This window comes from Oncorhynchus masou, unplaced genomic scaffold, assembly GCF_036934945.1.
Source record: "Oncorhynchus masou masou isolate Uvic2021 unplaced genomic scaffold, UVic_Omas_1.1 unplaced_scaffold_1451, whole genome shotgun sequence".
Classification (NCBI taxonomy): Eukaryota; Metazoa; Chordata; class Actinopteri; order Salmoniformes; family Salmonidae; genus Oncorhynchus; species Oncorhynchus masou.
Window position 1 is genome coordinate 57501 of NW_027004487.1, and position 17500 is coordinate 75000.

At 46.9% G+C, this 17500-nt stretch overlaps 1 protein-coding gene across 1 annotated transcript in view; it reads right to left on the reverse strand.

Annotated features, from left to right (window-relative positions):
* The window catches only part of LOC135530886 (protein sidekick-2-like), a gene marked incomplete at its 3' end in the record, with an annotated part of 130942 nt that overhangs the window by 52578 nt on the left and 60864 nt on the right, over window positions 1-17500 (reverse strand). The window contains exons 15-23 of the mRNA XM_064959060.1: window positions 14336-14476; window positions 13957-14138; window positions 13343-13458; window positions 12903-13098; window positions 9912-10010; window positions 9435-9626; window positions 7220-7341; window positions 6842-6951; window positions 197-347 (exon numbers count right to left, since the gene is read on the reverse strand). Of these exons, the coding sequence (XP_064815132.1) occupies window positions 197-347; window positions 6842-6951; window positions 7220-7341; window positions 9435-9626; window positions 9912-10010; window positions 12903-13098; window positions 13343-13458; window positions 13957-14138; window positions 14336-14476 (1309 nt within the window). The remainder of the gene's footprint in view (window positions 1-196; window positions 348-6841; window positions 6952-7219; window positions 7342-9434; window positions 9627-9911; window positions 10011-12902; window positions 13099-13342; window positions 13459-13956; window positions 14139-14335; window positions 14477-17500) is intronic.

The window sequence follows — 17500 nt, forward strand, 5'->3', positions numbered from 1 at the left end:
CAGAGACTGGTTGACAGAGATACAGAGAGACAGAGACTGATTGACAGAGAAACAGAGATTCAGAGATACAGACAGACAGAGACAGACAGAGACTGACAGATAAACAGAGACTGACTGACAGAGAAACAGATATTGTGTACATGCATGTCTGTGTTGCCTTGTGCCCTTAAGAGGAAATAATCTAGTCAGGACGCACCACCCATCGGAGCCAGAGGCTGGTCTCTGAGGCTGTTCGGAGGGTGACGTTGTAGGGGGAGATATCTGGAGGCGCCTGCAGGGTCTGGATCTTCCTGGAGGGCTGGCTGGGGGGACTGGTCCCCACTATGTTCACCTGGCGCATACGGAACCTACAGGGGAGGACAGACAGGAAGGTATGGATGTCAGCATGGGTTTGACAGGATGTTCTGGTAGGAGCTATGTTTACAACATGGGGGACACAGGATGTTCTGGTAGGAGCTATGTTTACAACATGGGGGACACAGGATGTTCTGGTAGGAGCTATGTTTACAACATGGGGGACACAGGATGTTCTGGTAGGAGCTATGCTTACAACATGGGGGACACAGGATGTTCTGGTAGAAGCTATGCTTACAACATGGGGGACACAGGATGTCTGGTAGGAGCTATGTTTACAACATGGGGGACACAGGATGTTCTGGTAGGAGCTATGTTTACAACATGGAGGACACAGGATGTTCTGGTAGGAGCTATGCTTACAACATGGGGGACACAGGATGTTCTGGTAGGAGCTATGCTTACAACATGGAGGACACAGGATGTTCTGGTAGAAGCTATGTTTACAACATGGAGGACACAGGATGTTCTGGTAGGAGCTATGCTTACAACATGGAGGACACAGGATGTTCTGGTAGGAGCTATGTTTACAACATGGAGGACACAGGATGTTCTGGTAGGAGCTATGTTTACAACATGGGGGACACAGGATGTTCTGGTAGGAGCTATGTTTACAACATGGGGGACACAGGATGTTCTGGTAGGAGCTATGTTTACAACATGGGGGACACAGGATGTTCTTGTAGGATCTATGTTTACAACATGGGGACACAGGATGTTCTGGTAGGAGCTATGTTTACAACATGGGGGACACAGGATGTTCTGGTAGGAGCTATGCTTACAACATGGGGGACACAGGATGTTCTGGTAGAAGCTATGCTTACAACATGGGGGACACAGGATGTCTGGTAGGAGCTATGTTTACAACATGGGGGACACAGGATGTTCTGGTAGGAGCTATGTTTACAACATGGAGGACACAGGATGTTCTGGTAGGAGCTATGCTTACAACATGGGGGACACAGGATGTTCTGGTAGGAGCTATGCTTACAACATGGAGGACACAGGATGTTCTGGTAGAAGCTATGTTTACAACATGGAGGACACAGGATGTTCTGGTAGGAGCTATGCTTACAACATGGAGGACACAGGATGTTCTGGTAGGAGCTATGTTTACAACATGGAGGACACAGGATGTTCTGGTAGGAGCTATGTTTACAACATGGGGGACACAGGATGTTCTGGTAGGAGCTATGTTTACAACATGGGGGACACAGGATGTTCTGGTAGGAGCTATGTTTACAACATGGGGGACACAGGATGTTCTTGTAGGATCTATGTTTACAACATGGGGACACAGGATGTTCTGGTAGGAGCTATGTTTACAACATGGGGGACACAGGATGTTCTGGTAGGAGCTATGCTTACAACATGGGGGACACAGGATGTTCTGGTAGGAGCTATGCTTACAACATGGGGGACACAGGATGTTCTGGTAGGAGCTATGTTTACAACATGGGGGACACAGGATGTCTGGTAGGAGCTATGCTTACAACATGGGGGACACAGGATGTTCTGGTAGGAGCTATGTTTACAACATGGGGGACACAGGATGTTCTGGTAGGAGCTATGTTTACAACATGGAGGACACAGGATGTTCTGGTAGGAGCTATGTTTACAACATGGGGGACACAGGATGTTCTGGTAGGACCTATGTTTACAACATGGGGGACACAGGATGTTCTGGTAGGAGCTATGTTTACAACATGGGGGACACAGGATGTTCTGGTAGGAGCTATGTTTACAACATGGGGGACACAGGATGTTCTGGTAGAAGCTATGCTTACAACATGGGGGACACAGGATGTTCTGGTAGGAGCTATGTTTACAACATGGGGGACACAGGATGTTCTGGTAGGAGCTATGTTTACAACATGGGGGACACAGGATGTTCTGGTAGAAGCTATGCTTACAACATGGGGGACACAGGATGTTCTGGTAGAAGCTATGTTTACAACATGGGGGACACAGGATGTTCTGGTAGAAGCTATGCTTACAACATGGGGGACACAGGATGTTCTGGTAGGAGCTATGTTTACAACATGGGGGACACAGGATGTTCTGGTAGAAGCTATGCTTACAACATGGGGGACACAGGATGTTCTGGTAGAAGCTATGCTTACAACATGGGGGACACAGGATGTTCTGGTAGAAGCTATGCTTACAACATGGGGGACACAGGATGTTCTGGTAGGAGCTATGTTTACAACATGGGGAACACAGGAATCAGGGTTGGGGTCCAATCCCATTTCAATTCAGAGGGTATGGACTTTTCTGCTCATTAATTGAATGTTGATCCCTTTCAAGTGGAATAGAGACCAACACTGATGGGTGTATTGTGTGGTCAGTATGTGAAAACCAGAATAACTATGTGAGGACGTTTATCAGGTGTAGTGTCAGGTATCTGTTGTAGTTGTACTGTACCTATAGGAGGTGTAGTGTCAGGTATCTGTTGTAGTTGTACTGTACCTATAGGAGGTGTAGTGTCAGGTATCTGTTGTAGCTGTACTGTACCTGTAGGAGGTGTAGTGTCAGGTATCTGTTGTAGCTGTACTAGTGATGTTGTACTGTACCTATAGGAGGTGTAGTGTCAGGTATCTGTTGTAGCTGTACTGTACCTATAGGAGGTGTAGTGTCAGGTATCTGTTGTAGCTGTACTAGTGATGTTGTACTGTACCTGTAGGAGGTGTAGTGTCAGGTATCTGTTGTAGCTGTACTGTACCTGTAGGAGGTGTAGTGTCAGGTATCTGTTGTAGCTGTACTGTACCTATAGGAGGTGTAGTGTCAGGTATCTGTTGTAGCTGTACTGTACCTGTAGGAGGTGTAGTGTCAGGTATCTGTTGTAGCTGTACTGTACCTATAGGAGGTGTAGTGTCAGGTGTCTGTTGTAGCTGTAATGTACCTGTAGGAGGTGTAGTGTCAGGTATCTGTTGTAGTTGTACTGTACCTATAGGAGGTGTAGTGTCAGGTATCTGTTGTAGCTGTACTGTACCTATAGGAGGTGTAGTGTCAGGTATCTGTTGTAGCTGTACTAGTGATGTTGTACTGTACCTGTAGGAGGTGTAGTGTCAGGTATCTGTTGTAGTTGTACTGTACCTATAGGAGGTGTAGTGTCAGGTATCTGTTGTAGCTGTACTGTACCTGTAGGAGGTGTAGTGTCAGGTATCTGTTGTAGCTGTACTGTACCTATAGGAGGTGTAGTGTCAGGTATCTGTTGTAGCTGTACTGTACCTGTAGGAGGTGTAGTGTCAGGTATCTGTTGTAGTTGTACTGTACCTATAGGAGGTGTAGTGTCAGGTATCTGTTGTAGCTGTACTGTACCTATAGGAGGTGTAGTGTCAGGTATCTGTTGTAGCTGTACTGTACCTGTAGGAGGTGTAGTGTCTGGTATCTGTTGTAGTTGTACTGTACCTATAGGAGGTGTAGTGTCAGGTATCTGTTGTAGCTGTACTGTACCTGTAGGAGGTGTAGTGTCAGGTATATGTTGTAGTTGTACTAGTGATGTTGTACTGTACCTATAGGAGGTGTAGTGTCAGGTATATGTTGTAGTTGTACTAGTGATGTTGTACTATACCTGTAGGATGTGTAGTGTCAGGTATCTGTTGTAGCTGTACTGTACCTATAGGAGGTGTAGTGTCAGGTATCTGTTGTAGTTGTACTGTACCTATAGGAGGTGTAGTGTCAGGTATCTGTTGTAGCTGTACTGTACCTATAGGAGGTGTAGTGTCAGGTATATGTTGTAGTTGTACTAGTGATGTTGTACTGTACCTGTAGGAGGTGTAGTGTCAGGTATCTGTTGTAGTTGTACTAGTGATGTTGTACTGTACCTATAGGAGGTGTAGTGTCAGGTATATGTTGTAGTTGTACTAGTGATGTTGTACTGTACCTGTAGGAGGTGTAGTGTCAGGTATCTGTTGTAGCTGTACTGTACCTGTAGGAGGTGTAGTGTCAGGTATCTGTTGTAGCTGTACTGTACCTGTAGGAGGTGTAGTGTCAGGTATCTGTTGTAGCTGTACTGTACCTATAGGAGGTGTAGTGTCAGGTATATGTTGTAGTTGTACTGTACCTGTAGGAGGTGTAGTGTCAGGTATATGTTGTAGCGGTACTGTACCTATAGGAGGTGTAGTGTCAGGTATCTGTTGTAGCTGTACTGTACCTGTAGGAGGTGTAGTGTCAGGTATCTGTTGTAGTTGTACTGTACCTATAGGAGGTGTAGTGTCAGGTATCTGTTGTAGCTGTACTAGTGATGTCGTACTGTACCTGTAGGAGGTGTAGTGTCAGGTATCTGTTGTAGCGGTACTGTACCTATAGGAGGTGTAGTGTCAGGTATCTGTTGTAGTTGTACTGTACCTGTAGGAGGTGTAGTGTCAGGTATCTGTTGTAGTTGTACTAGTGATGTTGTACTTTACCTATAGGAGGTGTAGTGTCAGGTATCTGTTGTAGTTGTACTAGTGATGTTGTACTGTACCTATAGGAGGTGTAGTGTCAGGTATCTGTTGTAGTTGTACTGTACCTATAGGAGGTGTAGTGTCAGGTATCTGTTGTAGCTGTAATGTACCTATAGGAGGTGTAGTGTCAGGTATCTGTTGTAGCGGTACTGTACCTATAGGAGGTGTAGTGTCAGGTATCTGTTGTAGCGGTACTGTACCTATAGGAGGTGTAGTGTCAGGTATCTGTTGTAGCTGTACTGTACCTGTAGGAGGTGTAGTGTCAGGTATCTGCTGTAGTTGTACTAGTGATGTTGTACTGTACCTATAGGAGGTGTAGTGTCAGGTATCTGTTGTAGCTGTACTGTACCTATAGGAGGTGTAGTGTCAGGTATCTGTTGTAGCGGTACTGTACCTGTAGGAGGTGTAGTGTCAGGTATCTGTTGTAGCGGTACTGTACCTGTAGGAGGTGTAGTGTCAGGTATCTGTTGTAGCGGTACTGTACCTATAGGAGGTGTAGTGTCAGGTATCTGTTGTAGCTGTACTGTACCTGTAGGAGGTGTAGTGTCAGGTATCTGTTGTAGCGGTACTGTACCTATAGGAGGTGTAGTGTCAGGTATCTGTTGTAGCTGTACTGTACCTGTAGGAGGTGTAGTGTCAGGTATCTGCTGTAGTTGTACTAGTGATGTTGTACTGTACCTATAGGAGGTGTAGTGTCAGGTATATGTTGTAGTTGTACTGTACCTGTAGGAGGTGTAGTGTCAGGTATCTGTTGTAGCTGTACTGTACCTATAGGAGGTGTAGTGTCAGGTATCTGTTGTAGCGGTACTGTACCTGTAGGAGGTGTAGTGTCAGGTATCTGTTGTAGCGGTACTGTACCTGTAGGAGGTGTAGTGTCAGGTATCTGTTGTAGCGGTACTGTACCTATAGGAGGTGTAGTGTCAGGTATCTGTTGTAGCTGTACTGTACCTGTAGGAGGTGTAGTGTCAGGTATCTGTTGTAGCTGTACTGTACCTGTAGGAGGTGTAGTGTCAGGTATCTGTTGTAGCTGTAATGTACATATAGGAGGTGTAGAGTCAGGTATCTGTTGTAGCGGTACTGTACCTATAGGAGGTGTAGTGTCAGGTATCTGTTGTAGCGGTACTGTACCTATAGGAGGTGTAGTGTCAGGTATCTGTTGTAGCTGTACTGTACCTGTAGGAGGTGTAGTGACAGGTATCTGTTGTAGTTGTACTAGTGATGTTGTACTGTACCTATAGGAGGTGTAGTGACAGGTATCTGTTGTAGTTGTACTAGTGATGTTGTACTGTACCTATAGGAGGTGTAGTGTCAGGTATATGTTGTAGCTGTAATGTACATATAGGAGGTGTAGAGTCAGGTATCTGTTGTAGCTGTACTGTACCTGTAGGAGGTGTAGTGTCAGGTATCTGTTGTAGCGGTACTGTACCTATAGGAGGTGTAGTGTCAGGTATCTGTTGTAGCGGTACTAGTGATGTTGTACTGTACCTATAGGAGGTGTAGTGACAGGTATCTGTTGTAGTTGTACTAGTGATGTTGTACTGTACCTGTAGGAGGTGTAGTGTCAGGTATCTGTTGTAGCGGTACTGTACCTATAGGAGGTGTAGTGTCAGGTATCTGTTGTAGCTGTACTGTACCTGTAGGAGGTGTAGTGTCGGGTATCTGTTGTAGTTGTACTGTACCTATAGGAGGTGTAGTGTCAGGTATCTGTTGTAGTTGTACTGTACCTATAGGAGGTGTAGTGTCAGGTATATGTTGTAGCTGTACTGTACCTATAGGAGGTGTAGTGTCAGGTATCTGTTGTAGCTGTACTGTACCTGTAGGAGGTGTAGTGTCAGGTATCTGTTGTAGTTGTACTGTACCTATAGGAGGTGTAGTGTCAGGTATCTGTTGTAGCGGTACTGTACCTATAGGAGGTGTAGTGTCAGGTATCTGTTGTAGCTGTACTGTACCTATAGGAGGTGTAGTGTCAGGTATCTGTTGTAGCGGTACTGTACCTATAGGAGGTGTAGTGTCAGGTATCTGTTGTAGCTGTACTGTACCTGTAGGAGGTGTAGGGGTTCAGGTCCAGGACCTCCAGGGAGCGGGCATCAGGCTCGTTGGGCAACTGGTGGACCATCACCCACTCCTCATTCTCCCCGATTATACCAATCTACAGAGGACATAATGAGGGGGGGTTGAGAGTGTAGGAAAAAGAGAGAGAGGGGGGAGATGAGGGTTTGATGGGGAAGAGGGAGAGAGAAAGACAGAGAGAGAGAGAGAGAGAGAGAGAAAAAGGGAGAGAGAAAAAGGGAGAGAGAAAAAGGGAGAGATAAAGATAAAATAGAGATAGAGATAAAATTCACTTAAAGTTTGATTGATTGATTGTGCGCTTGCTTGCTTGATTCATTGATTTATTGATTGATGGATGTGTCTCTCACCTGTGCCTCAACCTGCCAGCGTGAGATGGACGTCTTGCCGTCATAGCCAGGTTTAAACTGCAGGGCTACAGAGCGGGGGCCGATGTTGGAGATGGCTATGTTGGTTGGCGGGCCCGGCATCTCTGTATAGTGGGGAGGAAAGACACAATGAGATCAGGGATGGGGGATAAAGAAGGAAGAGACACAGTGAGATCAGAGACAGAGATAAAGGAGGAGGGACACAGTGAGATCAGGGATGGAGATAAAGAAGGAAGAGACACAGTGAGATCAGAGACAGAGATAAAGGAGGAGGGACACAGTGAGATCAGGGATGGAGATAAAGAAGGAAGAGACACAGTGAGATCAGGGACAGAGATAAAGGAGGAGGGACACAGTGAAATCAGAGACAGAGATAAAGAAGGAAGAGACACAGTGAGATCAGAGACAGAGATAAAGGAGGAGGGACACAGTGAGATCAGGGATGGAGATAAATGAGGAGGGACACAGTGAGATCAGAGACAGAGATAAAGGAGGAGGGACACAGTGAGATCAGGGATGGAGATAAAGAAGGAAGAGACACAGTGAGATCAGAGACAGAGATAAAGGAGGAGGGACACTGTGATCAGGGACAGAGATAAAGGAGGAGGGACACAGTGAGATCAGGGACAGAGATAAAGGAGGAGGGACACAGTGAGATCAGGGACAGAGATAAAGGAGGAGGGACACAGTGAGATCAGAGACAGAGATAAAGGAGGAGGGACACAGTGAGATCAGAGACAGAGATAAAGGAGGAGGGACACAGTGAGATCAGGGACAGAGATAAAGGAGGAGGGACACAGTGAGATCAGAGACAGAGATAAAGGAGGAGAGACACTGTGAGATCAGAGACAGAAATAAAGGAGGAGGGACACAGTGAGATCAGGGACAGAGATAAAGGAGGAGGGACACGGTGAGATCAGGGATGGAGATAAACGAGGAGGGACAGTGAGATCAGAGACAGAGATAAAGGAGGAGGGACACAGTGAGATCAGGGACAGAGATAAAGGAGGAGGGACACAGTGAGATCAGGGACAGAGATAAAGGAGGAGGGACACAGTGAGATCAGAGACAGAGATAAAGGAGGAGGGACAGTGAGATCAGAGACAGAGATAAAGGAGGAGGGACAGTGAGATCAGGGACAGAGATAAAGGAGGAGGGACAGTGAGATCAGAGACAGAGATAAAGGAGGAGGGACAGTGAGATCAGGGACAGAGATAAAGGAGGAGGGACAGTGAGATCAGGGACAGAGATAAAGGAGGAGGGACAGTGAGATCAGGGACAGAGATAAAGGAGGAGGGACAGTGTGAGATCAAAGACAGAGATAAAGGAGGAGGGACAGTGAGATCAGAGACAGAGATAAAGGAGGAGGGACAGTGAGATCAGGGACAGAGATAAAGGAGGAGGGACACAGTGAGATCAGGGACAGAGATAAAGGAGGAGGGACACAGTGAGATCAGGGATGGAGATAAACGAGGAGGGACAGTGAGATCAGAGACAGAGATAAAGGAGGAGGGACACAGTGAGATCAGGGACAGAGATAAAGGAGGAGGGACACAGTGAGATCAGGGACAGAGATAAAGGAGGAGGGACACAGTGAGATCAGAGACAGAGATAAAGGAAGAGGGACAGTGAGATCAGAGACAGAGATAAAGGAGGAGGGACAGTGAGATCAGGGACAGAGATAAAGGAGGAGGGACAGTGAGATCAGAGACAGAGATAAAGGAGGAGGGACAGTGAGATCAGGGATGGAGATAAAGGAGGAGAGACACAGTGAGTCACACCAAAAACCATAAGAGCATTTGGAGGGAAAAGGTGAGACTGTCACTGGCTGGGGTTAGGGAATGGCTGGGGTTAGGGGACTGGTTAGGGTTAAGGGACTGGGGGTAGGGTTGGGGGAGGTACTGACCTGGGGGAGGGTTATGGGGAGATAGTGACCTGGAGGAGGGTTAGGGGGTGGTACTAACCTGGGGGTAGAGTTAGGGGGAGGTACTAACCTGGGGGAGGGTTAGGGGGAGGTACTAACCTGGGGTAGAGTTAGGGGGAGGTACTAAACTGGGGTAGAGTTAGGGGGAGGTACTAACCTGGGGTAGGGTTAGGGGGAGGTACTAACCTGGGGGAGGGTTAGGGGGAGGTACTAACCTGGGGGAGGGTTAGGGGGAGGTACTAACCTGGGGGAGGGTTAGGGGGAGGTACTAACCTGGGGGAACTCCAGATGATATTGTAGAAGAAGAGAGTTGACCCTGTCCCTTGGAGGTCATCCCAGCCACCTGGATGGTGTAGGTGGTGAGGGCGGTCAGCCCGGTGACCCGGTACTCCTGGGTCAGGTTAGGGAGGTAGTGGGTGACCCGGGTGTTGGTCCGGTTAAACTCCTCCCACGAGATACGGTAGCCTGTCGGAGAGGGACATCACAGCTGGTTAGACTGATACAGAGGACATAACGAGACTAAAATACAACTGACTAGGTATCCCCCTTTCCCTATAGAAGTGAATAGAATAGATCTTTATTGGCCATTTGCACAGAGATAGATTCTTTAGCTACCACAGTACCCTGTTTGGTTGACCCTGTAGACCATGACTACAGTAGGCCTAGTCATCTGTGAGGACTCTGATCTTCTAGTTGGGGTCTTTCTAGAGAAGGTTAGGGTTAGATACTATACTATACTAGGTACAGTACCTGTGAGGACTCCATTCTTCTCGTTGGGATCTTTCCAGCTGACCTTCAGCGATGTGTCCAGGATCTCTGTAAAACTCAGGTGACCAACGGCACCAGGCTCTGGACACACACACACACACACACACACACACACACACACACACACACACACACACACACACACACACACACACACACACACACACACACACACACACACACACACACACACACACACACACACACACGCAAGGCAAGGATTATACAGTGAGTGTCCAGTATGTTTAGTGCACAAGTATCGTATACTTTACAGTAGTACCATATACTTTGCAGTAGTACCATATACTTTGCAGTAGTACCATATACTTTGCAGTAGTACCATATACTTTGCAGTAGTACCATATACTTTGCAGTAATTTCATATACTTTGCAGTAGTACCATATACTTTATAGTAGTACCATAAAATTTTCAGTAGTATCATATACTTTACAGTAGTATCATATACTTTACAGTAGTACCATATACTTTACAGTGGTATCATATACTTTACAGTAGTACCATATAATTTGCAGTAGTATCATATACTTTGCAGTAGTATCATATACTTTACAATAGTACCATATACTTTACATTAGTACCATATATTTTACGGTAGTACTGTATACTTAACAGTAGTACCATATACTTTACAGTAGTACCATATACTTTACAGTAGTACCATATACTTTACAGTAGTGTATAGTTTGTAATACCCTTTTTACCTGGGCCAATTTGTGACAGACTAAGCTGTACTGCGCTGGCCCAGTTACGCAGACAAAGAATATCTGAGCCAACACAGTACAGTCCGGGGCCTTCGGGTCGATAAAATCATGTGGAAATAGAATTGCTTTTGTCTGTGTCTGTGAGACACTGTCTTCGTGAGTGCCTACCGGTTTGGTATAGTTATGTGACTGTGAGACACTGTCTTCGTGAGTGCCTACAGGTTTGGTATAGTTATGTGACTGTGAGACACTGTCTTCGTGAGTGCCTACCGGTTTGGTATAGTTATGTGACTGTGGTACTCACTGTCTTCGTGAGTGCCTACCGGTTTGGTATAGTTATGTGACTGTGAGACACTGTCTTCGTGAGTGCCTACAGGTTTGGTATAGTTATGGCTGTGAGACACTGTCTTCGTGAGTGCCTACCGGTTTGGTATAGTTATGTGACTGTGAGACACTGTCTTCGTGAGTGCCTACAGGTTTGGTATAGTTATGGCTGTGAGACACTGTCTTTGTGAGTGCCTACAGGTTTGGTATAGTTATGTGACTGTGAGACACTGTCTTCGTGAGTGCCTACCGGTTTGGTATAGTTATGTGACTGTGAGACACTGTCTTCGTGAGTGCCTACCGGTTTGGTATAGTTATGGCTGTGAGACACTGTCTTCGTGAGTGCCTACCGGTTTGGTATAGTTATGTGACTGTGAGACACTGTCTTCGTGAGTGCCTACCGGTTTGGTATAGTTATGGCTGTGAGACACTGTCTTCGTGAGTGCCTACAGGATTGGTATAGTTATGTGTCTGTGGTACTCACTGTCTTCGTGAGTGCCTACCGGTTTGGTATAGTTATGTGACTGTGAGACACTGTCTTCGTGAGTGCCTACTGGTTTGGTATAGTTATGTGACTGTGAGACACTGTCTTCGTGAGTGCCTACAGGTTTGGTATAGTTATGTGACTGTGAGACACTGTCTTCGTGAGTGCCTACTGGTTTTTTATAGTTATGTGTCTGTGAGACACTGTCTTCGTGAGTGCCTACAGGTTTGGTATAGTTATGACTGTGGTACTCACTGTCTTCGTGAGTGCCTACCGGTTTGGTATAGTTATGTGACTGTGAGACACTGTCTTCGTGAGTGCCTACAGGTTTGGTATAGTTATGACTGTGGTACTCACTGTCTTCGTGAGTGCCTACCGGTTTGGTATAGTTATGTGACTGTGAGACACTGTCTTCGTGAGTGCCTACAGGTTTGGTATAGTTATGTGACTGTGAGACACTGTCTTCGTGAGTGCCTACCGGTTTGGTATAGTTATGTGACTGTGAGACACTGTCTTCGTGAGTGCCTACAGGTTTGGTATAGTTATGTGACTGTGGTACTCACTGTCTTCGTGAGTGCCTACAGGTTTGGTATAGTTATGTGACTGTGAGACACTGTCTTCGTGAGTGCCTACAGGTTTGGTATAGTTATGACTGTGGTACTCACTGTCTTCGTGAGTGCCTACCGGTTTGGCATAGTTATGTGTCTGTGGTACTCACTGTCTTCGTGAGTGCCTACAGGTTTGGTATAGTTATGTGACTGTGAGACACTGTCTTCGTGAGTGCCTACAGGTTTGGTATAGTTATGTGACTGTGGTACTCACTGTCTTCGTGAGTGCCTACCGGTTTGGTATAGTTATGTGACTGTGGTACTCACTGTCTTTGTGAGTGCCTACAGGTTTGGTATAGTTATGTGTCTGTGAGACACTGTCTTCGTGAGTGCCTACCGGTTTGGTATAGTTATGTGACTGTGAGACACTGTCTTCGTGAGTGCCTACAGGTTTGGTATAGTTATGTGACTGTGGTACTCACTGTCTTCGTGAGTGCCTACCGGTTTGGTATAGTTATGTGACTGTGGTACTCACTGTCTTCGTGAGTGCCTACAGGTTTGGTATAGTTATGTGTCTGTGAGACACTGTCTTCGTGAGTGCCTACCGGTTTGGTATAGTTATGGCTGTGGTACTCACTGTCTTCGTGAGTGCCTACAGGTTTGGTATAGTTATGACTGTGGTACTCACTGTCTTCGTGAGTGCCTACCGGTTTGGTATAGTTATGACTGTGGTACTCACTGTCTTCGTGAGTGCCTACCGGTTTGGTATAGTTATGACTGTGGTACTCACTGTCTTCGTGAGTGCCTACCGGTTTGGTATAGTTATGACTGTGGTACTCACTGTCTTCGTGAGTGCCTACCGGTTTGGTATAGTTATATGACTGTGGTACTCACTGTCTTCGTGAGTGCGTAGTCTGTGAGGTGGGCTGCGAGGGCCGTCTCCAGGTGTAGTGAAACACAGGACAGAGGTGTAGTACTCTGTGAACTTCTTCAGTCCAGTCACGTAGCCCACATGCACGCTGTCCTGGAAGTTAGGTCTCACTGTCACCATGGTAACATCCTCCTCTTGACCCGCCTCCCACGCCAACAGCTGGAAACAGACGGAGGGATAGTTTAAAAATGTCATAAGAGAAAAGACAACAAAACACTGCAGCTGGTTTATAGGGATCTGTTGTGGTACTGGTACTTCTAATGCTGGAGAATGCAGTTCTTATTCTAACAACTAGAGGGCAGTGTATGCCAGTACAGAAACATATTTACAGAACAGGTCATTCTACTGCACATCCAATAAGAATGTTTGTCTCTGGTCAGGGTCTCTGCTCTCTGTTGCCCACCTTGTATCCCTGGTTGATGCCATTGATGAACTGAGGGCTAGGAGCTGACCAGGTCAGCCTGACTGTAGAGGAGTTGAATGGCTCAGCCTGGACATTACCTGGTGGGACAGTGGGGACTGGGAGAGAGATGGAGGGAGATACGAGAGAGAGAGAGAGAGAGAGAGAGAGAGAGAGAGAGAGAGAGAGAGAGAGAGAGAGAGGAGAGAAAACATGAGATAGGAAGAGAAGGGGTGTGACTGAATAACCGTTCCTCAGAAAGCTACAGAGGCGTGGGCTTGTTCAAATCAAATCAAATCAAATGTTATTTGTCACATACACATGGTTAGCAGATGTTAATGCGAGTGTAGCGAAATGCTTGTGCTTCTAGTTCCGACAATGCAGTAATAACCAACAAGTGATCTAACTAACAATTCCTAATCTACTGTCTTATACACAGTGTAAGGGGATAAAGAATATGTACATAAGGATATATGAATGAGTGATGGTACAGAGCAGCATAGGCTGTGTTGTGGTTCTATGTCCCACAGAGAGCTACGAGAAGTATGTCACTTCTCAACCGTTAAAGCTGGAGAACTGTGTCTAACCACTGTGACATGGACGCCATCTATCCTCACCTCCCTGCAGGGTCCACTCTGTAACCTTGTGGCTGTAGGTACCCCTCCCAGCCCGGTTGTAGGCTGCCACCTCCATCTCATAGTTAGTCCAGATGATGAGGTCCTCCAGGAGTAGGTTATTCTGGTCTGGCCTGGTGATGTTCTTCATCTGACAGTCTACTGGTAGTCCTGACAGACAGTACCTAGGAGGGTGGGAGAGAGAGAGGGATGGTTAGACAGTGCAGAAAGGGAAACGTGAGGGTGAAAAGAGATGGAAGGGGAGGAGGAAGACAATAGGATTGTGACCATGACCCAAGTGGTGTTATACAGGTTAATAACCAAGATGAATGTCATTGACCCCTTCCATCTTCAACCTGGAACAATCCGCTCTGTGTCTCACCTGATGATGTATCCCTGGAGCGGTCCATTCTGGTGGCTCTCTGGGGGTGGTTGCCACTGGATCATGATGGACTGGTTAGTACGACCACTGGCAATCACCGTCTGAGGAGGGGCACTGGGAGGCTCCTCTGGTAGAGAGAGTCTGGTGGGAGAGAGGGAGGGAGATAGGGAGGGAGAGATAGGGGAGAGGGAGGGAGGGAGGGAGGGAGGGAGGGAGGGAGGGAGGGAGGGAGGGAGGGAGGGAGGGAGGGAGGGAGGGAGGGAGGGAGGGAGGGAGGGATGGAGGGAGAGAGAGAGGGAGGGAGAGGGAGGGAGAGAGAGAGAGAGGGAGGGAGAGAGGGAGGGAGGGAGGGAGGGAGGGAGGGAGGGAGAGAGGGAGGGAGGGAGAGAGGGAGGGAGAGAGAGAGGGAGGGAGAGATAGGGGAGAGATAAATGGCATGAATTAACAAGTGTTTCTGAATATTTCCATGTCTTTTCGTTATGTAACCGTTAAGGGAGTGAGTGAGAGTGAGAGAGAGAGAGAGAGAGAGAGAGAGAGAGAGAGAGAGAGTGAGAGAGTGAGAGAGTGAGAGAGAGAGAGAGAGAGAGAGAGAGAGAGAGAGAGAGAGAGAGAGAGAGAGAGAGAGTGTGTGTGTGTGCGTGCGTGTGTAAAGGCAGCACAGAGCAAAGTTGGTCAGACCATTGTCACTGATCTCTCCAACTAAGGGCTGTCTGTTTCTATGCCACAGTAAAAGGCTCTGTGATATCTCTCCCTCAGAGAGCTCTCTCTTCAGCTCAGCTACCATCAAAGAAGTCATGGTCTGCGTCCCAAATGACTCTGTAGTCCATTTAGAGTGCAGTGGAGCCCTATAGGTCCTGGTCAGATGTAGTACACAGTAAAGGGAAAAGAGAGCCGTTTGGGACACATCCACAGTCGAAGCAGGCGAACGCCACTGAAGGATCCCACTGAGACTTCATTTAAGTTGACATCTCAATTTCTCTTCTGTGCATAGAAACAGAGAAGTGCTGTTCGGGAGCAGAGATAGAGGCAGAGAGAGATACTTGTTCATTTAGCCTTTTGAACTTGAACTATTTGCACATTGTTATAACACTGTAAATAGTTATACTATGACATTTGCAATGTCTTTATTTTTTGGGAAATGTAAAAATATGTTTCCTTTGCCAATAAAGCCAATTGAAATGAATTGAATTGAGAGAGAGAGAAAGAAAAGGCGAATGGAGGAAGAAAGCTTGGTGTTTAGGATCAGGAGAATGTGGGGGGAGACAGGTAGAAAGAGGGATGGATGGACAGCCAGACAGATAGGAGGAATGGAGGAAGAAAGCTTGGTGTTTAGGATCAGGAGAATGTGGGGGGAGACAGGTAGAAAGAGGGATGGATGGACAGCCAGACAGATAGGAGGAATGGAGGAAGAAAGCTTGGTGTTTAGGATCAGGAGAATGTGGGGGGAGACAGGTAGAAACAGGGATGGATGGACAGCCAGACAGATAGGAGGAATGGAGGAAGAAAGCTTGGTGTTTAGGATCAGGAGAATGTGGGGGGGACAGGTAGAAACAGGGATGGATGGACAGCCAGACAGATAGGAGGAAGGGAGGAAGAAAGCTTGGTGTTTAGGATCAGGAGAATGTGGGGGGGGACAGGTAGAAACAGGGATGGATGGACAGCCAGACAGATAGGAGGAAGGGAGGAAGAAAGCAGGGAGGGGTTGTAGTAGTTAGTGTGTCTCTGAGGGTGTGTAGTAGTTAGTGTGTCTCTGAGGGTGTGTAGTAGTTAGTGTGTCTCTGAGGGTGTGTAGTAGTTAGTGTGTCTCTGAGGGTGTGTAGTAGTTAGTGTGTCACTGAGGGTTTGTAGTAGTTAGTGTGTCTCTGAGGGTGTGTAGTAGTGTGTCTCTGAGGGTGTGTAGTAGTTAGTGTGTCTCTTAGGGTGTGTGTAGTAGTTAGTGTGTCTCTGAGGGTGTGTAGTAGTTAGTGTGTCTCTGAGGGTGTGTAGTAGTGTGTCTCTGAGGGTGTGTAGTAGTTAGTGTGTCTCTGAGGGTGTGTGTAGTAGTTAGTGTGTCTCTGAGGGTGTGTAGTAGTTAGTGTGTCTCTGAGGGTGTGTAGTAGTTAGTGTGTCTCCGAGGGTGTGTGTAGTAGTTAGTGTGTCTCTGAGGGTGTGTAGTAGTTAGTGTGTCTCTGAGGGTGTGTAGTAGTTAGTGTGTCTCTGAGGGTGTGTAGTAGTTAGTATGTCTCTGAGGGTGTGTAGTAGTGTGTCTCTGAGGGTGTGTAGTTGTTAGTGTGTCTCTGAGGGTGTGTAGTAGTTAGTGTGTCTCTGAGGGTGTGTAGTAGTGTGTCTCTGAGGGTGTGTAGTAGTTAGTGTGTCTCTGAGGGTGTGTAGTAGTTAGTGTGTCTCTGAGGGTGTGTAGTAGTTAGTGTGTCTCTGAGGGTGTGTAGTAGTTAGTGTGTCTCTGAGGGTGTGTAGTTAGTGTGTCTCTGAGGGTGTGTAGTAGTTAGTGTGTCTCTGAGGGTGTGTAGTAGTTAGTAGTGTCTCTGAGGGTGTGTGTAGTAGTTAGTGTGTCTCTGAGGGTGTGTAGTAGTTAGTGTGTCTCTGAGGGTGTGTAGTAGTTAGTGTGTCTCTGAGGGTGTGTAGTAGTGTGTCTCTTAGGGTGTGTAGTAGTTAGTGTGTCTCTGAGGGTGTGTAGTAGTGTGTCTCTGAGGGTGTGTAGTAGTTAGTATGTATCTGAGGGTGTGTGTAGTAGTTAGTAGTGTCTCTGAGGGTGTGTGTAGTAGTTAGTGTGTCTCTGAGGGTGTGTAGTAGTGTGTCTCTGAGGGTGTGTAGTAGTTAGTATGTATCTGAGGGTGTGTGTAGTAGTTAGTGTGTCTCTGAGGGTGTGTAGTAGTGTGTCTCTTAGGGTGTGTAGTAGTTAGTGTGTCTCTGAGGGTGTGTAGTAGTTAGTATGTCTCTGAGGGTGTGTAGTAGTTAGTATGTGAGGCGAGCGTGTGTGAGTTGAGCTATATCTAAGGCGTCAACAGTACTCTGGGGATTTGACTTTCTGTTTGAAGCTCTGACTAATTCAGCCCTCTGCATTACTTTCAAGACACAAAGAGATGGAAGGAGAGAAAGAGAGAGAGAGAGACAGAGACAGAGACAGAGAGAGAGAGAGAGAGAGAGAGAGAGAGAGAGAGAGAGAGA